The sequence below is a fragment of the Micropterus dolomieu genome, linkage group LG06 (genome assembly GCF_021292245.1).
Source record: "Micropterus dolomieu isolate WLL.071019.BEF.003 ecotype Adirondacks linkage group LG06, ASM2129224v1, whole genome shotgun sequence".
Taxonomy (NCBI): Eukaryota; Metazoa; Chordata; class Actinopteri; order Centrarchiformes; family Centrarchidae; genus Micropterus; species Micropterus dolomieu.
Genome location: NC_060155.1, coordinates 8,719,029 through 8,744,922, shown reverse-complemented (window position 1 = coordinate 8,744,922; position 25,894 = coordinate 8,719,029). Strand labels below are relative to the sequence as shown.

At 39.4% G+C, this 25,894-nt stretch overlaps 1 protein-coding gene across 1 annotated transcript in view; it reads left to right on the top strand.

Moving 5' to 3' along the window:
* Positions 1–25,894, top strand: part of LOC123972315 (collagen alpha-1(XI) chain-like) — a 118,365-nt gene that overhangs the window by 3,830 nt on the left and 88,641 nt on the right. Inside the window, exon 2 of the mRNA XM_046051721.1 lies at positions 17,368–17,469. Coding sequence (XP_045907677.1) covers positions 17,418–17,469 — 52 coding nt within the window. The 5' untranslated portion in view covers positions 17,368–17,417. The remainder of the gene's footprint in view (positions 1–17,367; positions 17,470–25,894) is intronic.

The following is a 25,894-nucleotide window of genomic DNA, read 5'->3' as shown; positions in this document are numbered from 1 at the left end:
CTCCAGGGTTCTCCGTGTCTGATTGAAAACGCCTCCTCCGTCTGGCAATTCGGCTGTTTGCAGGTTTCCTTCGTTGTAGCTGGCGAGACCACGTGGCTTGGTCTGACCTCGGTGAAGTTGGCTCGACGAAAAAGGCTTAAAATGGAACTTGGTCGTTCCTGAATTAGTCCAGTGTAACTTAACGGACTTATAACTTTAAACAAAAGAAATAAAGAAAATAAAACAAACTGAAGGCAGATCGATGTCGCGGCACTTCAGGTGTGTAGCTTCAGGCGAACAAAGGGCCTGTTTGTTTCGCTGGCCGAGTCTGGGCGTTGCCTGGCGAGGCACGCCACACGGGACGAAGCGTCCAGAGGGCCGAGCAGAGTGTGCAGAGCCAACAGCGAACAGAAGAGAGGAGAGAAAGAGAGAGAGCGAGCAGGTCGCGTGTCGCTCTTTTGTTGTCTGGGGCGTGGTTCCCCAGGGGGCGTCTCAGGTTTCCCATGGGACTGCCTTTCTAAACTTAATGTCTAAAGAAAAGAAATCTATTTGGTATATCTAGGCATTTGGTAACAGGAAAACAATTGTCACATTATTGGTCAGGATATTTATACATTTAACGGCATTTCCGATGAGGGCATGTAATACTTATTTCGTCCACTTGGGGGAGCTCAGGTTACATGAGGAAAGCTTGGATTACATTAGATGAAGGAGTGTCTTGCTGAAAATAAAAACACTGCACAAGTAACTTCTTTTCAGTACTAATAAACAACAGATAGCAACAACAGTTAACATAACTACTCAAATAGAGGCAAACGTAATCAGGTAACTAAAGGTTTAATTAAACTTTGAGTCTTTGGAGATTGCAGTCCAGTTCAGTGTCTGGACAATGTCACACTTAGGTGAGACAAGGAGTATCCCTTTGATGTGGTAATAAAACAAAGAATAAGGTCAGTTGCCACGGAAACGTGTGTGGGGGGCCAGTTTTGATAGGCTGTTCAGGGAGATGCCAATGGCTGGCTCGTGTCCCTTTGTCAGTTTAACAGTCAGGCCCCGCGTTATCAGCTTCGGAATCAAAAAGGTGCCAGTTTTATGGTCGGGATAGCACTTAGAGAAAGCAACTTTGACCCCTTCCCTTCTTCTCTGCGGAGGAGAAAGGAATTTAGGGTAGCTCCAAATTTATTCAATGTACAAAAAATGAAATGCACAAATCCACACCGTTGTTCACTACATTAGATTTATCTGATTCAAATTTAAAGACATAAAAAATATATATAGTTTAAAACTCTTACTGCTCAGAACACAACTGTTTAGGTCTTTCCTGCTTTAGTCTTGTGTTCTCTCAGTAACCAGATGATGTTGCAACAGCTAGTTAAAGCTTATCCTGAGTTACAAAACCTTGTTTTGGAACACAAATCTGTATGGGATCATAGTTCCCTGGTGAAATGGTTATGTAAGTCTGTGTGTCATCTGCATAATTATGGTAACATATTTTGTTGTTTTTCATAATCTGAGCCAGTGGAAGCATGTAAATGTTAAACAAAAGAGGTCCCAGAATGGAGCCTTGGGGAACTCCACTCTGAGCATTTTTGTCAGCTCAGATGTGTGATTACCTATAGACACAAAGTAGTCCCTCTCCTTTAAGTAGGATTCAAACCAGTTTAGTACTGTGCCAGAAAGTACAACCCAGTTTTCAAGTCTGTCTAGTAATATGTTGTGGTCGACCGTGTCGAATGCAGCACTGAGATCCAATAATACTAAGACTGAAATTCTGCCACTGTTAGTGTTTAAATGGATGTCATTAAAGACCTTAACAAGAGCTGTCTCAGTGCTGTGGTGTGGTCGAAAACCTGACTGGAAGACATCTAAACAGTTTTTCAATGATTTTACTTAAAAATGGGAGATTTGATATGGCCCTATAATTGCTCATTAGTGAACTGTCTAGATTGCTCTTTTTTAAGAGTGGCTTAATGACTGCAGTTTTCAGGGCCTTTGGGAAAAAAATTGAGAGGAGAGACATGTTGACAATTTGTAGTAAATCTGAGACCATGCATTTAGACACATTTTTGAAAAAACCTGTTGGCAGGATATCAAGGCAGCATGAGGAGGATTTCAGATGTTGTATTATGTCCTCCAGGTTTTTATGGTTAATAGAATCCAATTGTCTCATGCTATATGAATTGTTTTTAAGTGGACACAGGGACAAGACATATCTTGTTACTGACATAGAGGCACTGATTGCTTGTCTAATTGTTTGAATTTTGTCTGTGAAGAAGGAAGCAAATTCATTGCAGGCCCTGGTGGATAGAAGGTCGGAGGCTACAGACACAGGAGGGTTGGTTAGCCTGTCGACAGTAGCAAACAGGGCACGTGCATTATTAGTGTTTTTGGTGATGATGTCAAAGAAGAAGGACCGCCTTGCATTTCTCAGCTCTAAATTACAAATGCGAAGTCTCTCTTTATAGATGTCATAATGAACCTGGAGATTTGTTTTCCGCCACCTGCGTTCAGCTTTTCGACACACTCTTTTTTGAGTTCTAACCAGCATGGCATTTCTCCATGGAGATCTTAGACACCTCTATTTTAACATTTGTATGCACACAGATAGCACTCTCAAAGAAAACACAGGAATGATCAGAGAGAGCAACGTCAGTCACCGCAACCTTGGAAATGTCCAGACACTTGGAGATGACTAAGTCCAAAAAGAAAAAGAGTTCTTTAGTCCCTCTTTCCTGGGGGTTGTCAACATGGATGTTAAAATCACCAACAATAATCACACAGTCAAAGTCAATACAGATTATAGACAGCAGTTCACCAAAGTCATCAAAAAAGTTTGCACTGTATTTAGGGGGCCTGTAGATATTTAGAAAAATAGCTTGAGAAGAGGAATTCAGCTGAAGAGCCACATATTCAAAGTAAAAGCAAAATTCCCATAAGACATCTTTTTGCATTGGAGGGAGTCATTAAACAAAATGGCTCCACCTCCTCTCTTATGCACTCTAGCTTCACTTATAAAACTGAAGTTGGGAGGGGTAGACTCGAGAAGGACAGCTGCACTGTTATCTTGGTCCAACCAAGTTTCAGTTAAAAACATGAAATTAAGATTGTGAGTTATTATAAAATCATTGATTAAAAATGTTTTTCCTGCCAAAGACCTAACGTTTAACAAAGCTAATTTTAGTGTGTTAAAAACATTATCTGGCCCACTTTTTTCAACAGGCTGCGGCTGATGAGGAATTAATACTAAATTTGCAGGATATGTTGAGTGCTTCCTTTTTGGAGAGCACTCTTTGTCTCCCTCACTTGGTTTTCTCCCTGTCTCCACCTGCCTGCCCAGCTCACACTACCTGTCTGCCCACTCACGGAGAATCACTGTCTGGAGATATACCTTGCAAATTTATTGAATTATTATCAATAAATGCCCTGTGATTTCTCCTTTTACAACTGTCTCCTGGTCTGCATCTGAGTCCTCTCAGCCACCAAACGCCTAACAATTTAACAGGCTAAAACACAATCTGCACTTTAAATAAAGGCTGACTGGTCAGATTGCATAATTTCACATGTTTATCTTGCTGGTCATAGATTGATAGATTGTAGTACTGTAGTTGTACTTTACTCAAGTATTTCCATTTTATGATACTCCAGACTGCTTACATAGTTTTCAGATCAAGATTTTATATTTAAACACCGGAATAGTTTATAAATCCGGAATTACTGCAGATTAAATTACAGTGTATAAAGTTATAATTATCCTACCATAACAACAATAAATCATTAGTAATAATATTCCAGTGATATACTGTATGTATGATAAATACAACATTTGATACTGCTAATACTTGCTACATTACTTGAGTAAGATTTGGAATGCAGGATTTTTACAGTAAAAGATCTGAATACTTTTTCCATCACTGCCTTTCTACATTTCTACTATAACTACAGTACCATGCACTACTGAATACTCATTGACCCTTTTTACTGCTGCATTAATGCAACACTGCATGAATGTTAGTACAATAGGTATTGAACATTGAGTGTTAAATAATACACGAGGAGACAGATCTATTGTCAGTAAATGCTTCTGTGTGTGACTCGGTTGTATTGTGTAAACTGTAAATTACCGTCTATATAACAGTGTTTGATGTTTTGATAAACAATAATTTACAGTATATGTGGTCATGCACAGCCCATATGATATATAAAACATAAAATATTTTCTTATTTGGCACAATATAAATGATTCATGGTCATTTGAAGATCATCAAATGTGCAAAAGAAAACATTTAAAATTGATTCATTTTGCGTTTATTATTTGGGGGTGCATTTGTGATTCATGAGCAAATGAGCAATAAAGCCATTGTCAACAAAATACAAGGGTTAAAATTATGTTAATTCTATATAAATGTGGCATCATAACTGTCCTGAAATACTTGCACCACCCCATGGCACATTGTCACTGCCATGTCAGTTGTTACCCTGCGCAGCATGTTATAATGGTTGTGATGGGATGTACTTTCATTAAACAATAGCTCCCCCAATGGTTCTTGAGAGAAACTGCTTCATTTAAAACATACACTGTATATACATACTGTACTTCCCTTTTTCATTAAACTCAGGTCCTGTAGTATAATAAAATGTGGATATACTGGCATGTAAACATAATCTTTCCAATCGTTCTAATATTAGCTCTTATAGAAAGAAATCATAATAAACTACACACTTTGTAAACATTATCAGCTGTATTGTTGATTGTATTGAAGTACAATATTACAGCAGCAAAGCAATATTAAGAAGGTTCAGTTCCCACAACTAACAACACAAAAATGTATGTTCCTGTGTCACTGTGGGTCCACTGGACTAAAAAAGGCAGTAAATGTCATACTGACGGTAGGTTTGTGTGTGTTAAAGCTTTTGTAAATAAGGCCTGGTGAGCCTCATCATGCCACAAGCCACCTGCTTACTATCTGACCCAGCTCCTGCCCCTCCCGTCCCCCCTGCGGAGAGTATGTCAAACGGACATCTGACCTGTCTTACTGGGTTTTGTTCCGGGTCACTACTCCCAGCGAGTCAGTATGTCACAGGCATGTAAAAGTGAAGGGGCCCCGACATGCTTGCGGTGGAAACACTCCTTAATACCTCATCTTGGCGTAGACTGTGAGTGTTGTCACATAAGGGCTAAAGGGATGAAGATGTAATTTTACAGTGTAGGTTTTGTTCTTGGGCTATGATGCCCTGTTTGCAGCACTGTTCTCTGGTATTCTTTGAAGCCGACAGAATAATCCAGACAAAAGTAGACAAGCACACATTTTGTTTGTGGAGAGGTGAAGCTGTGTTCTATTTCCATTTCCAAATTGTTTGTTCTTGCAATATTCATCCTTCAAAGTCAGGTCAAATGTATTTTTTTGGCCACCTGGGGGCAGCGGAAACAAGTTGTGAACATTGACATGTCATCCCCTTTTAAGCTGATATGGTGAACTTAGCTAACAGTTGCTTATGTATACATCCTGCAGTTACAGAACAACACTATCCATCTGTTCATCTGAAGGAAATATCTGGCGCTTTAGCTGCTAAATGCTCCACCGCGTTAACCAGCTAGTCGCTAACTGTGTCCGTCTGTCATTTGGTGCTGGACAGGTAGTGTACAGTGGATTTTTCCTTTTTGGTGAAAACAGCTGCCTCCTGCAGCCAAAAATTATGCTATTAGAGTCAGAGTGAAGCAGAACAGTAAAGTTGCTGGACAGCTAAACGATGAGCTGAAACTTGCTATAAAGCAGAGGGAGCTGCAGATTCTGGTGATAATTCTCTAGGGTAGGTAGGTTCACCATTACAAGCAATCCCACTTACATTGTCACATCGTTGTCACGTTGTCATTTGATACATTGTTTTATGAAAAAAGAATTATAGCCATTTTAAGGTTTCTTCTGAATTACTGGCACAAGGTTTTTACCCTAATGCTCTGTGGGAGGAAAAGTCAGAGGGAGCTTTAAGGCCCTAAGTCACTCACAATTTCCCATGGGCCCCCAAAATTCCAGGCAGACCAAAGTCCTTTCCTGTATGGACAAGACAGATCATACCTCCAGAGGTGATGAAGGGTTTGGGGGACAAAGCTTTCTTTCACAGCTCAAGCTCTGAGACCAGGTGAAAGGAGAAAAGACGGTCATTTGATTCCCGCCCGTGGTTCTGTCATGGGAAAGTGGAAGAGTCATAGCGAAGGGGGCAGGGGAGTGAGGAAGAATAAGAGAGAGAGAATGAGATAGAAAGAATTAGGAAGGAATTGGGTCAGCAGGTTAAGAGAGAGAGGACAGAATGGGTGAGAGAGTGGGTGTGTGGTGTTAGCTGAAGACAAATGAGGAAAATAAGAGAAAAGAGAGTGCATGAAATGGTAAGGGGGGGGGGGGGCGGCTGTAGTTCAGGGCAAATGAGGAAAAACACAGAGGGAGTGAGTGGAAAAAGAGAAGGGGGAGGTAAAACTGTAAAGGAAAAAAGCAGAGTTGGGGGAGGATAACAAGCTGTATGTACCTCGTCTTCTCACACCTCAGGTCGCTCTTTCAACCAGACAGCTCAGGTTTAAGAGCTGTTGGTGAACAGATAGCACATGGTATGCTGGATAAAAGCAGTGACACAGAGTACAGAGCTCAAATGGGCTTACTAGTGTAAATGATATTGCAGACACAAAGCAAGCAGGGTTGTATTTAACACAAAACTCAATGGGCAAAGCTGCATCACTCACTGGTTTTGGAAATATGAAAATCCACTCTGAACTGGGCGAAGAAGTGTCAAATGAAAACCACATTTATGGTCCGGTAATAGTCTGATGTAAAGCATTTGTCACTTCACTGGGTACTACAAAAATTTACTGCCCTTAACTTTGCATGGCTTTTAATGATCCCAGTAATGCCATCAAGTGTACTAACAAGTGTTTCTTGCTCTGACGAGAAGTGTGTCACCACATTTTTCCCTTTACGGTTTTAAAATTTTCAATAAATGAATCGCATTTTGGGAACTTTTCAGGTTTCCTAAACTAAACTAAGCATACCAGGGAGGGAAAAAAGTCATATAAAGTGAAATCCACAGGCTCTTCCAAAGGAACATTTCAGTCCGGGATCCCTCTTCTTTTCTTTTTTCTTTTTTTTGCCATGATGATATGTTGTGCAGATGTTGGGAAACGCTTTCCATCTCACTGCAAACAATAACAGCAGCAGCGGAAGTCCCCCAGGAGAGGTTCACGCTCTGAAACGTGCTAACGCACACACCTACACACAGGCAGACACATGTGCACGCACAAATGGGAGCACGGACACACACATGCGCTTTTACAGACACAAACTCAAACACCTTTAGATTTTTAGACAAGTCATGGATTCAGACACTGTCTCACCCGCTCTCTCTCACACACACATGCTCTCCATTCAGTTTGAGAAGACACTTATTGTAGAGACACATGCTTCTTGCATTGAGACATTAAAGAAACACATGTAGACCATAATCCTAACCATATATATTACAGTGTTTCACAAATTATTCATGTCGGCGCATCTCACCACTTTAAACAGTCGACAAAAGTAGTCTAAAAATAGTATTATTGGCACAACTGGTGTTTAGTTGCATAATCAGTTAATCTTTTTATATGTTTTTAATTCTTGTCGTAAATGTCACAACATAAAGACAATTGCCCTTCACAGAGCCCAAGGTGTTGTGCAGTTGTTTACTTTTTCTCAACTAAAGTAAATGCTTATGCTGTATGACAAAAAGCAAAACCTCACCCCAAATCTCCAAAAAAATTAGCTATTTCTTAGCCTTTCACTCCGTTTTCAACTGCACAAAGCACTTTTTTCAAAACACTACACACAATCCTCTAACAGGAAGTGACTTGCTTTCCTTACCCAAATACAACCAGTCAAAATGCTACACTTCTTCGCCAGGTCACACACCCACTCCTCACATGTGCAAAGATTAACTGCTTTACTGATCACTAACCAATCGCTGCTTTAGTATACAATAGACCTGTAAATAGGTCAAATGTCAGATTACCTGTTTTGAACAATGGTTGCCAACAATGGACAGACAGCAAGGGGAGAAGGAGGGAGAGGCAGGGGACGACAACAAGGACAAGTTCAAGGAGGAAGAGTTGGAAGAGGAGGAGGACGAGGGCAAAGAAGAGAAGGAAGGACAGCCATCACTGATGAGTTCAGGGCCGCACTTATTGATCATGCGGTCAACCTCAGGTTGCAAGCATTTTGACTGGTTGTATTTGGGAAAGGAAAGCAAGTCACTTCCTTTTAGAGGATTGTGTGTAGTGTTTTGAAAAAAGTGCTTTGTGCAGTTGAAAACGGAGTGAAAGGCTAAGAAATACCTAATTTTTTTGGAGATTTGGGGTGAGGTTTTGCTCTTAGAGTGAGAGGTTTCAAAAATTGTGTGACATGTAAAGATTTTGTGTGTAAGCAGTTGTAAAAAACTGTAAAGCAAATTTTCTCTACCTGGTGGTGGAGGGTCTATGACTGAAATTCATTTACAGTATTGTGGAAAATCTATTACAGGCAATGAAATTGGTCTGTGGTGAGATAGGTGTGGAGTGTTGTTACAGTAAGGCTGCATCCAGCACACCAGAGGGTTTTCCTCCTTTGCTTGGCAAGGGACAAGGTTACATGTGATGTGGACAAAGTCCTCTGGCCGGACCCAGCACAAAGACGTGATGCTGAGGCAGAATGAATCTCTCATTGACTTTTATTTTGCAGTTGCACGCTTTTTTTGCACACATTTTTGAGTGTAATAGGCTTTTCATTTAGAGTTTTCTTTGTTCTTTGGGCTTACAGTACTGTATTTTTATGCAAGTGCTGAATATACAGATATTCAATACTGTATTACTTGCAGTACTTACAGTATACTATATATTTACTGTACTAAGTTGTGATTAATATACTTTTTTAAATTGGAAAATGTGTTTCCTACACACAAAACAGATTTTAACTACATGCCATGGACGCTGCGCTCAATTTTTTGATGTATGTCTAAAGAATGCTCTGTATAGTATTTTATATATTGATTGGCTGTGTTTATGTTTTGAAAGCAGTGTTTGGGGAGGATTTTGACCATTGATTACATGGTTTTGAGGCGATTGTTTGATTTTATAAGAAGAGTCAGGGGTTTTGTGAATGTATTTTAAACAGACGGTTTTAAGAAATGTGTCTTAGCAATTGTGAAAAACTGTATAACAGCTCTAAACCCCTAACCTCTGCACTTCCTGTGCTCTTCTTCTTCTATCTCCTTACAATTCACTTGTACTGATTGTACTATTTGTTAATGCTAACTTCTTTCTGTAGGAATTCACCCTATTGATGCTGTACGTTCTAATAACTCTTATAGTATTTATTGTCACTTTTAGATATCTTACTTTATTAATGCTTTATTGATGCTTGTGTGTTGTTCCTCAAATGTAAGTCGCTTCTGATAGAAGCATCTAAATGAGTAAATGTAAATACACAGTTTCATTGAAACAAAAAAAATGCACAGAAGGGAAAAAAACAAAAATGCACAGCCCTGTTCTAATCCATATGATCTTCAGCATTTGGCCACATGTTCTCATCCACATCACATCTAATGTCATCTCTCGCTTTGTACCTGGACACTTTCCCTGGTTCAGATACTCAATTAAATTCAATCTATCTTTATTGGCATGAATGTAAAACAACAATACTATTATTATATACTCCCTCTCCCTGGCCCAATTCTTCGTCTCCCTTGTTCAGACATTATTCTTTCTTTCTCTCCTCTGTGTTGTTCTGTATCCACATTAGATAAACTCAACTCCAGAATGTCCCCCTTTTACTGCATTGTGTATGTAATTGAAAGAACTTCAACACATGGCTGTCTCTGGTTGGGACTGGAATTAGCTGTGGTATCTATTTTACCCAAATTACAATAAATCAGCTATTTCTCAATGTTTCAATGATAAGTTAATTTAGAAATGATGATGACGATGATGATTTTGAAAACGATGTCTTAATTTCTGACATGTTTTGTGCAAGCATTTGAAAATAACACAAAAAACATCCATTTTGGTATTGGGTAAACTTATATGTAAAGACGTAAACAGCATTTTAGAAATCGGTTAATTGACTGCATATTCTGTAGAAACAACATGAATTGTGTTAGTGGTATGGTAGGAACAGACCGATGTTGGGCTAATTGTGTTTAGAGTTTTAAAAATGTGATTACAGATAGGATAAAAGGATGTTAGCAGTTGTAAAAAACTGTAATTTGGAGTTGTATTTGTCTCCATCTAGTTAGTATTGCACTTCCATAAGGTTGTTGGACTTGGGAGAGATAGATGATTTACAAAATGGTCAATCTTGGCACAGCGAGACAGAGAGAGATATATTCACTTTCAAACTCTAATACAAAAAAAAAAAACGTGGATCTTTTTTTTTAAACACCACACCCCCAGCTGAATGTAGAAACAAATACAAATAATAAATTAAGAAAATTGAATAAAATCAACTAATGAATTATCATTATTATTATAAAAAGCATGAAAAAAGGTGTCTCAAAGCTTCAGAAATATAATGTCAAGTCAAATACCCATGATAGTGCACAATCAAACCCAACATGCCATGATATTGCACGCCATCTCTCTTCACTGTCAAATATGGCCGAATTTGCTTGAATTAAGACTTAAAAAGAGACGTGTGTGAAACAGCTATCCACAAAAAGCCTAATTTATCCCTAGGACATGCTATGCAATACATGCCTTCAAGTGAATTTTAATATAACTTAATAGAAGGAATGCCGTTGTGCTGCTGGTGACTGGAAAGTTCACCATAAAATTACAGATGGAGTCAATTTTATGATCCTCTTTCACAGTAGTCAGCGGGAAATGAGAGCTTTGCTTTCATGGTCATAAGCTGTGCAACAGTTTTACTGTGAGGAAAATCCCAGAGCTCCCCTGTACTGACTCTGCTTCTGAAATCTTTGTAGTTTCTCCTCCTTAGACATTTGTTACCTTTTATACTACAATAACAGAGAATTGAAGGGTGCAGAGTTTCAGCTGTATGGCCTTTGGGAAAGACTTCAATCCACCTTTGCCTCGTTTTCTGTGATTGCCTTCAACTAGTGTTTTCATGCTTTTTTTTAAGGAATGTTAATGCTGGGCAAGAAGTGATGATGAAACTACATTGTTGATTTTAATGAACTATTTATACAACACGTTAGAGGGGAAAGCCCAGAATGAATTTCATATGAATGCAAGCTTAAGATAAATCCCTTTTACTAAAAGATCAGTGAATTTTGAGAGAGCAGCAGCAATCCCCTTTAGCCTCTCCCACACCTGACTGACAGTCAGCCCTTTCCATGATATCACTGCTGGCTTTGAGATATAGAAAGTTTCCTTTGTTTTGCAGTGCTCTTCCAAAGTGAGAAGGGAGGAATATGAGAGGAGGATTGGTGAGGGGGTAGAGCAGGCAGGCATCTTTCAGATATCACAATATATCAGTCTTGCTTTTATCAAAACATGTGCTGGAGTCCTGCCTTAACTCACCAGCACAAACATGCCCTCCAACATCACTTCAACCTCACTCTGCTCGTTATCCCTAGTTTGTCTTAGATCATTTTCAGCAGACACCAGTGTTCACTAAACATAAAGAGAGCATAAGGGACAACTGCTCTTAGAATATCAAATATTTTGGTGAATGGAAATATAAGGGGTTTAACTGGCAACCAAGCAGCACCCAAAACGCTCACATGATGAGCATCCTCGCCACACTGCAGCAATGTGCGGGACAGATGTCTGTCTGTGGCACAGGAGGTAGCATTACAGCACTGAAATCATCTCTTAAAACACTGCTCTTGCTCAAGAAAAAATAGTCTTTAAAGGCAAAGACGCATTGCTGTAGGTCTCAGGCTTATACTTAAAGAGGAATAATCACAGGTTGTATAGTCGGTACAGAGAGGGAAGTGGTTGGCTGTAAACCTCGACCTGATCTCACACTAATGAGCTTTTGTATAAACACGCCGAGCACCCGTCATTGGTCCTCTGCAGGCTATTCGCTTTCAGTTGTAAACTGTTTAGTCCAAGATTTGCCAGATCTGTCTATGTTCCTGTCTTCAGCTGGCTGCTTCTCTGTACTCGCTGCCATAACAGTAGTCAAGAACTATCTCTGTGCAAGTCACTGGCATAGAGACACGGACACACACACACACACACACACGACTGGGAGTAGGTGGGTCAATAGATACAGTATATCTTGTCTTTTATTAGAGAAAGGCTTGACTATCATGACATAGACAGAATTACAGTGATTCCATGTTTTTATCATTTCAAATGAGACTCGGCTAATAAACCTTAGCAACAAAAAGTTGCCTATTATTTGATTATTAATGATTGATGATTGATTATTAACTCTTAAATCCCTTTCAGCCCATGTCTTAGTCACAAACACTGAGCACTCAACTTTAAAAGTGAAAAATTCCAACTCATATCCTTCTTTACACAGAACACCACAGGAGGTGTAGATACTTGTAACTCCTAATTGATAGCCTATGTGGAGGGATATCTTCAGCTATTAATGTTTCAAACATTGCACTTCCCTCAGTCCTGTGTGGGCCAAACACATGGTGTATTAATTAAGAAACAATGCCCCCTTTCTCAGAGAGACAGAGAGAAAAAGGGGGAGGAATAGGGGGGAGGAGGAGGGAGAAGGAGAGACAAGGAGGTGGAGTAATAAAGCACATCCCTTTTCCATATTGCAATACGTTTAACCCAGTTTCTCATGAGAAAAAAGTGAAGCATTAGTATCAGTGTGCCTGAAAGTAAGGGCACACTGATACAAACCAGTGACAAATTTTTAACTGCTGCTATATAGCAAATGTTTTCCTTGTTTGTACTTTTTTCAACATTTTACTGCTGTTTCTTCTTTCTCCCTTACTTTCTATATGGATTTCCATATTTCTATAATACCCTCATAAATACACAGCACCACCGTAAAGTTTGCCAGAGCACCATTTGGGTATGAGAATGGATGTAGACATAGAGGCCCTGTAGAAAATCCAGGAAGTTAATTTTGGAAGACTTCCATGAAGCATTCTGGAAAGATCAACTTGCAGCCAAATAAATTAGAACCTCCAGAGTTGTGAGAGTTTGCAGATGAATGAGATTCACCCCATCCAACCTGCCTCTGGGTGTCTAGTTTCTGTCTATTACCTTCTCATCCCAGAACACACTGCAGTCACAAAGAGCCATCACACACCATAAACACCACTCTTTGGGCATGTGAGTACACTTTCATGTTTCCAACAGTAGGGGTCTCTCTAAGGATTTGCTGAATGAAAGCCAAATTGCTCAGCAATTAGACAACCCCTTGTTTACAAATTAAGCTCAACTCCTCAAGCATGGGGAGGGCAAGTAACTAATCTTGTGCCCAGTGACTCCATTGGTGCAGCCTGGAAGTAGGCAGCAAGTTTATTGGCTCTTGAAGCTTACAAAGGAGAGAAAATAAGATTTATGTTTTTAGATTTAGGTCTTTCCCTCACTCAATTGTTCCAATTTCTCAGTTTGTTTTGCTGGCATGAAATCTGAAATATGCTGCCAAATCAGTAGTAAAGAAATCAGGTGAAGAAAAAGTGGTGGAAAGAACAATTTCTCTATTTATCTCTTTGTGTGCATTAGTTTTATTATTTCAGCTTCTTGTTTTTCTTGTCAACCTTCATTGGTAGAAGCACATTTCATCAGCTTTTGCACTTAAGTACAACTTGGGTATACTGTACATTCCCCATTTTGATCCATTTTGTGCCACTTTAAACCTCTTTAACTTTACAGTTGAATATGTTATACAAAACATAAGATCGGGCTTATAAATATAATGTATGTCTTGAAGATCTACTCAACTGCAGGGCCATAGTATTTTTTATTAATTTAATCATTAATTAAATTAAGTTCAATTATATTTTATGTATATTTGTCCCCTTAAAGCCTTTGCCATTTTGCTGAGATATTACCCTGAAGGGAGAAATATCTCCAGCTAATATATTTTAAGTTCAGTTAATATTTGTTGTCTAACAATAACACTAAGAGTCAACAGCCATGCCAGGAGCACTGTAAGGGCTTCTCTTAAGAAGGCTGATGTTTAGCAGTTATAAAGTTTTGGTGTCTAGGTTTAATGTGTTACAATGCTAACAGTTGCTAATTAGCACTAAACACAAAGTTTAGCCGAGGCTAAATGACATTCATTTTGCAGGTATTTGGTAATAAATGAAAAGATTGGACATATTGAAAATTTGCCCTGATGATGGCGCTAGATAGGAAGTCAGGGGATCACTAAAGGTACTATTATTTATCATGAGGGGGACATGAATGTTCGCGCCAAGTTTTATGGCAATCTATCCAATATTTGACGAGACATTTTATTTTAAACAACTGTCAACCTTATGTGCCAAAGGAAAACCCAGGGATCACCAAAAGTCACTAGGAGACATCGTCAAGAAACCATGAATGTCTTTACTTCCATCAGGTAGTATAATACTTTTTATTTGAATAATTCAGGACTTAGAGAGGTCTAAATACTCTCACTGCTTTAGTCCTCACAGCAAAGACTGAAAAATAATAGATGATGCTGGCAGTGTTTTAACCTCATCGACACTATGGGTCTGGCCAAAACACAAAATAACTTTACTGAAGCCTTTTCAGAAGTTGAGTCACTGCCCAGCATTTACAGTCAATGTTTTTTTTATCAGGAAAGTGTTGCGCTTAATTTCACAGACTGTATTGCAAATCAGATTTCAAATTATCAGAACTTCCATGTTGCATATAAGTGGTCTGTCAGTCAGTTGTAACTGCTTCTTTATTGAGTGCGATCAAGCTTTAGCCAAACATCTGGAGCCAAACCTAACCCCAGACTATTATTAAGTGTATGTGTAGCACATATCTGGAGCTTGTCTGACAAAACCACCCAGTATGGGGATATGTGGGTAACAGTGGTTTCTGTAACATAGCTGCAGCTATAAGGCATTGATGTGACATCATGTCTTGAATTACACCGAGATGATCGTGGGCTGACGAGGCCACTTGTCACATTTGTCAAAGGAGTAAGAGCTTTCTATGAAACCTTCTCCCTGAAAAACAGAACATAGTTTATCCAAGATGAATTATGTCATAAAATAAATATAAAAGCGGAAGATTCATTCACACATATCACTTCTGTCTCTTTTGTTGTGTTTACAAAGGACTCTTCCTTATTCCAACCTTCAAACCTTCAATCTCAAATCTTATTTTAGGCTTTTCGTCTCACTGAACTACAGCAACTTTTCTTAGAGACTGAACAATGTGCCCACATTTCTCACCCACTTACACCTAAACAGGAACTTTCAAAGTATAGCTTTTACCGCACTGTGTGTGTATGTCTGTGTTGTATGCGTGCATCTCCATCCATGAGTGTAGTCGTGCATGGGTGTGCGTTTGCTTCACAGTTTATGCATATATGTGATTTTCTACGTTATATTTGTTCCAAGGTATCAATTTGGTGAGCAGAGCTTGACTTGGTGGCCAGTAATAAACTTCTATTCCAGTGCTGCCTGTGCAGTGGCCTTCACCACAGGCAACTATGTGGCTGGCCACCCGTGCCACCACAAGGAGAGCCATACATTTGACTGGTATGAGTTACTGCCCATTTACTTCAGCTCTCAGACACAGGGCCACAAAGTGGTGCATCAAGATGTCAGGCTTCAAAGTAGCTTTGAGTTTCAAGAGCAATCATTTGGAGGGTTTAAATTGAGATTTTTGAAAAACTTATTTTTATGTTTCTGAATGATTACGCATGACTGACCATCATGAATTCACTGAGGGGATGATAGAGTACATTGTGGTGTCTGGTTTGAAACAATGTTATTAATTTTATGGAATAATTTTGTTAATAAAATGTAAGGTTTAACAATTTAAAAGTTTTAGCTACTAATATACAGTATGTAGCTTTTTTGGCTCATGTGCCACAAAAAGAGACATAAATGGTGAAGCAAACTTCAGTCACTGCTCTTTGGCTTTGTTTGGCAGTTTACTTAAAGATATACTGTTTACTGGAAAAATGAGAAGACAGCATTCAGCACAATATGAGGTACTTATTAGGAAATTAGGGGGAAAGGGGGAAAAAATTCAGCTTTACAAATCTTAAAAATGAACAATTTTGCTTAACTGCAACATGTTTTAATCAAGAACTCTTTCTGACAATCAGCAATGATGGCAATATTCTATATTTCTTTGTTGCTGTCAACTCCATGCCATGATCTTTCCAGAATGCCATGAAAAGACTGACACCAACAATGACTTGATCCTACTAACAATTATTTTCTGTGTAACCAAAGCCTGATATGTTTCTTAGGGCTCCATTTGTGTCCAAAAGCTATTAAAAACAGGTGTTCCTTCATTAAGATAAACCTAGGCACTGTAGCTTATGCTGAGTTGACCCCCACATACACCACCCTGCTGCTTATATTCAGAGCACCAAATGTGTATTAATCATCAGCTGAAATAGTCCCCAAGAAATGCACTATTTTCTCAACTGTTAACCGTCTGTTTTAGGAAATTACTACACCTTCTATGAATAAGGGTGAAACTATAAATTTGTGACCTGGTTTTAAAGAATCATTAGGGACTGGGAGTCACAGACAGGGTAGGGAAGTCAGAGAGAAATTGACTCATTTGGTTTGGGTGTTTTCTTAGGCTTTGTTGACAATATAAAACATCTGAATAGGTGCTTTGTTGATTGACTACAATGCTGTTGTTCTGTTTCCTGTATGGCCCCCACTCTGCAGGCTTTCCTTCACTCTCCACAAAATGGGCCATCAAACACAATTATTAGATCAAAACAATAATAACTTCCTCCTGAATTCAATCCTGGCATTTTTTTAAAGACCTGTATTGCTGACAGGAAAAATGTAATATATAGGAAAAAATGCTACCTGAATCATGGTGAAAGCAAAGCTGCCTTTGGAAACAATGACACTCCTATTGGGAGGAGAGATTCCACATGCAGGAATGTGTTCTCACTCTGTTTAAATGATTCCAGACATGCTGCTCTTCCTATTGGCTTTACGCAGGGTGCGCAGGCAGCGTGCATGAGACTATGGGCGTATGCATGCGTACACTCCCACCCCCTCCAATCTCCATCCATACAATCACACACTTGAATATTTTTGTAGTCGGAGCTCCACTGATCTGTAGCACCCGTTGCTGCATCACTTGTCAGTGACTTTATGGCACGACGCTTCTGAAACCAAAATGTACACCCAGCTGCTCTGACACCTCTGTGTTTGAATCTTATTCAAAGAGGTGAGTACCTCCAATGGAAAATGCAATGGATCAATGTCACTCAAAAATGCTCATAATGGTCTTTTATGTTATTGCAGGTCCACCCAGCAGCTTCCTCTCCTTGGATTTGGCATTCTTTGACAGCCAGATGTTGGCCAGAAAAAAAGACTTTTGGGTGGTGCCAACTTCTCTTAATAAGAGTAAGAGAAAATTTAAGGAGAAACAATAGCTGAGATGGGTTGAAATAAAGATATGGATTTCTTTAGAGAAGCTGTAATCAATTTATTTTATATTAAAAATGGATTATATGACCACTTGTATATGACAGGGGTTTATCCACAGAGAAATATCACCGAACTCTGATGTTCATTTTTAACTGCATGCAGGTTTTCAGCTAAAAAGCTCTGTTAAATCCAGTTTAATGTTACACTACCTGCCCAGCACCAAACGGCACACAGATACAGTCAGCAACTAGCTGGTGTACATAATGGAGCATTTAGCAGCTAAAGAGCCAGATATTACCCTCTGGAGTTGGTGTAAGTTCAAACTGTGAGGTGCGCCTCCCCAGGGGGCGTGGGAGTTTAGGAGCAACAGGAAGGTGAGACATGCTTAAGTAGAAAGTGCAGGTAAATGCTTTGTTATAAAAACAATGAGAGGTTAGCTATTGTAGTTTGGCTTGCTGATTTGACCCGTTTATCAACACATTCAGGAGTTGGAGCAGCAGCAGTGGATGGCACATACGGCTCATGGAGATAATTAAGGTCCAGTTCTCTGAGTCATAATTCAGTTAAATCTGAATAAACTGACATAATACACATATAGATTAGATATATAGATTCAGCGTGACTTACACCTTCCGGTGATGCTATTATATGCGACCTTAAACGTCTTTACATCGGCTTAGATGTTTTAAGTTTTCTTCAGTATCAAAGTAATCCAGAGATACCAGTCTGTACATCCATTGGTACATTGCAAACAGAAACTGCTAAAAGTTAATTCGGCATACCTTTAATAATTCCCATTTACCATTATTTAAACAGGCTAAAAAAAGTCTCCTAAGTTAGCCCACAGCTGATTAACAGACTCCATGGCCACATTATACTTCCTGTTTGTGTCCTCAAATCCCGCAAAATATGGGAACTGTAGTTTCAAAACTTGATTGTCTCATATCAACAAAAATAATAGTAGGACTGACAAAACCCATAAATATTAATTCAAAGGAGAGTGAATCTTGGACTAAATCAGGTGGCCAAAAAAAAATCTGTTATTGCAGGTTTAAGTTAAACATTGTTACAGTCGGCAACAATTGAACATACAATGCAAAACCTTCTGAGTCCAGTGTTGCCAACTCCTCAGCAATTGGTTGTCCTAAAAGTTGCTAGAAGTTGCTTAAAAAAATTAATAACGTTATAACGTTGCGGGAAAGACAAAAAGTGAGTAAAAAACACCCTAAATATGTTTGGAACGACAACCATGTAGTTGTTGAGAAGAGTATAGGAACAATAGGGTCGATAGATTTGTCGCCAGTCGCTTTTTTGGAAAAGAGTCACTAGAGGGTCTGAAAACTCGATAAATATAGCAACTTTTATAGCAAATATATCGCTAATTTGGCAACACTGTGTGCGTCTCTCTCTACTGCTCATATCAATCTGCTAAGCCCCTCCCACCAAACCCACAAGTTCATAGGCAGCAGAAGGAGCCAGTTGCCCTACGAAACTTCATCCCACATTGGTTCACTTTCCATGGCAAAAACCCCATTCCCTCTCGCTTTGACTTGTCTTCTCAAAGACACTCCTCCCACACTTCGTGGCCCAGGGCAGAGCGCCCCTGGCTTCTGAGGCAGCTGTGATAATATATCTAACAGTGGGATGAGAGGATAGTAAACTACTGCCCCCCCTCAAAAGTTATTCTCCACTGTTTGTCATCATGCCTCTTTGCCAGTTGTTGATACGAGTGACGTGGAATTGAACATAAATTAGCCCAAAGCTCCGTGTGGAACCGTGACATGTTTACACATGTGTTTTGTAATATATGCTATTGTTGGAAAAGGAGGCATGGGCAGTTCTTTCATTGCTGGTCGTTGTTTCTTAGCCATTGTGCAAAACATCTGAAGTTGCACACTGAAGATAGTGAGCTTGACTAATGAGAGCTTGTGCAAGGAGGAGGGCTGCACAGCTTATGCATGAGTAGCCAATAGGTGCATTTGACTTCATTTGGCGCTAATCAGCGCTGACTTAGCGTGACACAAACGTCGTCATGTCACATGACATTAAAACTTTGCAGGAGCAAGGTGGCTGCAGTCACTGAGTCCGGCGACCGCAGTTGTTTTTCTCCGTCTGCACAAAGTTGAAATCACGTTTTGCTAGATCTCGCAGCATTTGTTTGCAAAGATCTGTCATTGTTCTAAGCTCACAGGAAGCTCACACAGGTAGATTGTGTCTGACTTGACGGCTGTGTTTTTATACCCCGCCCGTGCAGTTGCAGCTCACGTTTGACTATCAAGTCAGCAAAGTCAGCCGCAGTCATCTGTAATGCATCTTTTGACACTGCGTTAGGAGCCCATTAGGAGCACTAGGAGGAGCCAGATGAACCAGACTATTTCCACAGATTATCTGGCGCATGTAGTACTACTGTCCAGATATAGTGACAGTTATATGACAGTAATTTTAAAAAGATTTCCCTACTGCTGTTCTAAGCTGAGAGATCATTTATTTATTTTTGTTTTTAAAGATAAAGAAAGAAACTCCCCCCCCCCCCAACTCTTCCACCCCAGTCCTGCATAGAAGTATGACGGCTCTTGATTGGCCTGTTGCAGATGCTTGTGGAGGGACGCATAGGCACCGCAGCTTACCAGCACCGTGGAAACAATGCTCCATGCAGCTGGTGGTTACTGTAACTCAAAACCACAACGTTGGAAATCACCCAATCCATACACAGTAGGAGGCGATGAACATGGAAAATAGCATGCTACTGCTGCTACTGCTGCGCCTGCTTCTACCTTTTCCACTGTAACTGTCAGTTAAAATACCGTTAACAATCAATTTGGAGGCAATATACAAAAACTCCTGGCCACAGAGATGAATCAGTTCGATATAGGCTATCTACCAAAATTACTCATCGACCAAATTTTATGGTACTTTATTCAAGCAAAGCATTGTTACAGTGCCATGAGTGGAAGATACAAGGGCCTCAGTGCAAGTGGAACAAACTGGCCCATTCATATTCTCAGTGTTGTGGGTGATATGAGTGCAGTCCTCTATAATCTACTTCATATGTTTTTCCATATCTCCAGCCACAGTCGTGTCTTTGGTCTTCCAAGGGAGAACACACAGCCGTAATCAAGGAACCAAGCCAATGTGGTTTAGCCACTTTTTGCTTTGAGGTATGGTGACATTGTCTGTTGGCCACTTTCATTGCAACACATCTGAATCTTCTGGCCTTGATTTTATAGCAATGTATAATTTTTACCAGTATATCTGATTGCCTTCCATGTATGACACACTACATTCAAATAAGCAAAGGTTAAATTAACACTAATCTGCTAATTGCAGCAAAAGTAAGATTAGTGGAACAACTTTAAGCCAGGATCATAAAAATTGCAAGTATTTTTTTAGAAATGTGATCCTTTATTCGCAACATTTTCCTTACTGTTAAGAGTTGTGCAGCCCTTCAAGATGTGACTAAAATGAAAAACATGTAATACAGGGTGTGTAATTTGGAAGCAAAGTCACGATTTAAATTCTTGACACTTAAAGGACTTATTTAGATGTCAGCTCCAATCCTTGGCTTCCACCATGACCCACATTTTTTGTGTTATATTTTATTCTTAATCAACTTGTTTTCAACAGAGTGACCTGGAAAAGATATCAACATCATTTACAAACAGAAGGGTAAAGAACGTGACTTAGTGTGCAAAGTGTAAAGGTTACAATGATGATTAAGTAGTATGGGGTCAGCAAAGTTATTACAGTTAATTCTGTGGGGAACAGGAATAAATTTCATGGCAATCTATCCAGTAGTTGTTGAGATATTTCACTCCACGATGACAACAAACCATAGCCTCATTGTGGCACTAGATGAAAAGGCAGTGAATCACCAAAGTTATGAGGATTCGTCCTCTAAGTACTATGAGAATCTGTACCAATGTTACATCTGTACAAAACTGAAAGGCAATCCATCCAGTTGTTGTTGGATTATGGACCAAAATGCTCGACCAACCAACGACCAGAGAGTGCCATTACCATCCTTAGAGCTACATCAGATTAAAAATAGTCCACATTGTGCCAGGTTTGCATGATTCAGATGTTAATTTATTAGGCAAAGCTGTGTTTATACTCTTTATTATATTTCTTTTGCATCATTCTTTCCTCTTATTTATTCACATAATAAAAATCATGGATGTCTGTTAATGAGAATGACAAGCCAGGGCAGGTTTTCAGGCTGGTTTGAGAGGACACCTGGAACTCAAATTGTTACTGGCTCGTAAGAATATGTGTTCAAACAGCTTCAAGGACTGCTAAAATTAGCCAAATACTGAAATGCAGCTCAGCACACAGCTGGGCTCAATAAATATGCCTATATGTATTTGTGTGGAGCTGTTATCTTAAAAAGGTGATGGCGGGTTGAAAAAGGCGTCTCCCCAGTGACTATTTTTATGACTGGAAACCCTGCTTGCATACCCACTCATTAAGATGTCAGAAGAAATATACCTGCTGCAATAAAAAGTTAGGCAGCAGACATGTGCTTAGTCACTAAACTGTAAGCAATGGCCTTAAACTCCAGCATAAACTTTCACTCCTGCCTGAGTATTTGGACAGTTCTCAGAAAAACAGTGGAAAGAATAACCCTCTGCCTGAATGTTAAAATATTCCCACCAACCTTGAACAATATCACTTCTCCTTTTAGTCCAAATAAGCCTGACAACATTCAAGACCATACCAACCCACCTGATTTTCCTGGGAGACTCCCGTTTTTCACTGCCCTCTCCAGGTTCCCTCCCAGGTCACAGCAGTATGTTTATTGTTACAGTAGTTGAGTGTTGGCGGCTACGCTGTTGACAAACCTGATTTATTTAAGAAACAGTGTGGCAGTTCTAGTGAAGGGTCCAATCATTTCTCCCTAGTTCATCACTTACTTACTGATTTACTTAACTAACTTATTCTAAATATATCTGAGTCTGTAGTTACAGTCCAAACCAGAAGGGACAGCACAGCACAGCCTCCAGCCAAACAAAGTTATCTAGCTCCTCTTTCATATGTGCAACAGTGTGAAATCTCAAAGAAGTCATGTAGTGGTTGAGAAATGTTTTCTTGTAGCTTTGGATAGAATGTAAGAGTGTTGGTAAAGGGATAAACTAGATGTGAATATGCTACATAACACTAGCCTCCAATGGTCTCTGGTTAGCTTGCTTGTCATCTTAGATCATCTTCCACAATATTTTCACCCTGATTCTCCTCCTGGCTCCTTTTGAACAGATGGCACATGTCTTACTGAAGATGCCTCCCTCTTCTCTTCTTCTTTGTTTAGTTTGCGTTTACTGCAGCCACTACTCTCACTTACTTTGAACTACGACAACTATTCCTATAGTCCGCTCGATTCAGCACTGTGTTTGACCAATGATATAATTTGGTTTAAATAAAAAAAAATATCAGCACGCTTTTTACTGATAATGATGTTAATATCTGAAATGTAAACAATATTAAAGGCACCTCGCTTGAGCCCCAAGTGCGCATGGGCCCCTGGGCTTGTGTCCATAATGCCCATTGGATAATCCGGCCCAGGGAGGATTGATTACAGCAACCAGTACTTTCAATTTCAAACAGAGAAAAATACCTGGGTCAGCTTTGTAGCTAGCTGGTGGTCTAGCTTGATTTTACACACTATTTGACAGATGAACATGTTCACAAATAATTTCCCACTCAGCCAGACACGGAGGATCATCAGACTTACAGTTGTTTATAATTGATATTCCATGTAGTTATTTTATTGAATGTAAGAAATACACAATAATGCAACTTTAAAGAACTGAAGGTTGTTGAGCTGCATTCACATGTGGTAATTTAACAGATTTCTGATTTACTGTTTAGTATTTCAAACCTTGCCTAATTCCCTCTTGCCCTATCCCTCTTTAAAGACTGATCTTCATCTGCACACACAAGAATGCTTGTGAGAATAGTCTCAATTGTACAATTGCTATTGTACAGTTGTCAGAATGAAACTGAATTCTCTAAATAAAAGTTTTTATTCAGAGCATCAAAGACGACAGAGATTTATGCTTGACCACAACAAACAACAGTAATGAGGAACATTCATGGCGTATAAAAACTGCTTGCAGTGCTCCAGATCCAATAAGGTTCATGAGTTCAAGCATCTTCAGTGCACAAGCCATGTGTCTTCATCTGCCAAGTTATCTGCTTTTTGTTTTTGCTCTTTTTTTCATCTTTTACAGTATGTCTCTTGACTTTATGTGACTTATTTGTTGTTCTAGTTTAAAGCTGAAGACCAAAAGTCAGTAATGGGTTTATTTGACACCCCCAACCCCCCCAAGTTTGATTACAGGACATGACTCAGTGATTGTCTGTTCTTAGTTGCGTTTGTAAGCTTCCACATTCAGCGTCAGTCAGTACCTCTCTGCCATCACTTTTTACTGCTGACGGCTGGGACAGGGCTCAGGGAGACTTTGGCTCATGAAACACGAGATGCTTGGGGCATGTTTAGATTATCACAAACCTCTCCACTTAACTCACCATAACACTCTGCTGAGAGGAAAGTTATTCATCACAAAGACTTGACAAGAAACATGAAAATAGGATGGCCTTTTTTCATCTATGTCACTCTTCCGGCACCCTTGGAGGTTGAGCCCTGTCTTATCTGATATCTATTTTTACAACTATACAGACCTCTGTCATGCTATGAAGAAATTGTACCTTTTATCATGCTATTGTTATCATTAAATTTTATTATTTATATTCACTAAACATTTGTAACTGCTATCTGCCCTGTCTCAAGGTCCGATTCACAAAAGATATTGATGATATTACAGTGCAAACACGCCCATTAGGTTTTGCAGCTTAGTGCAGTTTGATCTTGTTTTGCGCCTGTAAAATGTTCATCTGCAATTTTCTGTAGTGGACCCAGATCTGCGGGATGTGTCTTGTTTTTCTATGACTCACTCTGTATTGGGTGTTTTGTCAGAATGATTGCTTTAACTGTGTGCTCCCCCTCATTCGTCTGGGCTGGAGAGCTACTCTGCTTTCTGCTTGACTGTTAAGAGTGCATAACCATCGTCTCTACTTCTCACAGCACTAAGTTTTATGTAGTTTTCCAGTTTCATTCCCTCGTGGTGAATACCAGGTATTGTACTGTCTGTGCCATGTGTGCGCATGATGTGTACTGCTTTGCACTATTGCTTTGTCTGGCTACAATCACTGCTGCCATTAACACTGGAAAATCTGCGTGTGACACACCTTATAAATGCGCAACTCTCTGAAGGCGTTACTATTTTCACTCTAACTGCATGTGGCTATTAGCGCTGTTGTTTGTAAATTTGAGATTATTTGCAATGATGCTCATTTGCATGGAAAGGGGACTTTTGCATCAAATGTGTCCATACTGTAAAACTTAATAGTCATAATAAAAAAATATTATTATTACTATTGCTTCAGTCACTGAACTCACCCTGCCTATATTTGAGACAGGTAACTATATGGTGTAGTATTTAATTTGTTTCTCAGAAAACTCTTGTTCAGCTGTCGTGGAAAATAGGCTAGAAATTATTTGTTTATTTCAACAAATATAAATATTACTAGTATAAAAGGCTATAACACATCAATTACAAATCATTCATTTGTCATTCAGCTGATGGGAACAGTGTTTGTTCTCTCTTGAGGTGTTCATAACACTCAAATGTAGTTTAGTATTTTGTTGGTCTGTCAGTCCACCACTTTGGTCCGTACTGAAATAGCTCAACAATTCTGGCATGGATAGCCATACTTTTTTTTTCATGTTCCCCAGAGGATGAATCCCATTGACTTTGGCGATTTCTTGACTTTTCCTCTAGTGCCCCATGAAGTTTTAGTAAAATGTTGCAACAACTATTGGATGGATTGCCATCAATCTTTGGTACATGCATTCATGTCTCAATCAGGCTGAAATGGTCAAAATATTAATCTGCTTAAATCTTTAAAACCAAATACCTGCAAAAGTGACCTGTCAGCCAAAGCTGTACCTCTGGTTTTGTGCTAGCCTTCTAACACTCTAAACTAAGATGGTCAACATGGTAAACATTATAGCTTTGTGAGTAAGTTATTATGTAATTGACAAATTGGGCTGATTGTTTAATTCGTTTGTTAATTCTTAATATGATTGCTTGACATATATAATGCTGTTTCATCTGGTGTTGTGTTGGCAGTTTCTTTCCTGACTAGCTGTCTAGTGCAGCTTATGATGACTTTGCAGCTTAAATCCTTGGGACTTTACAGACTTTGAAAGTGAAAGCACACCTTCTCTTCTAGCAAACTCCTAGTAGGTGAGGCTATCTGGGTACCACATGCACCTATAATAAGTATGCCCAAACATACAGTCCACTCAGTGGTTATGTGGTCTGCAGTGTCTAGTATGCATCCA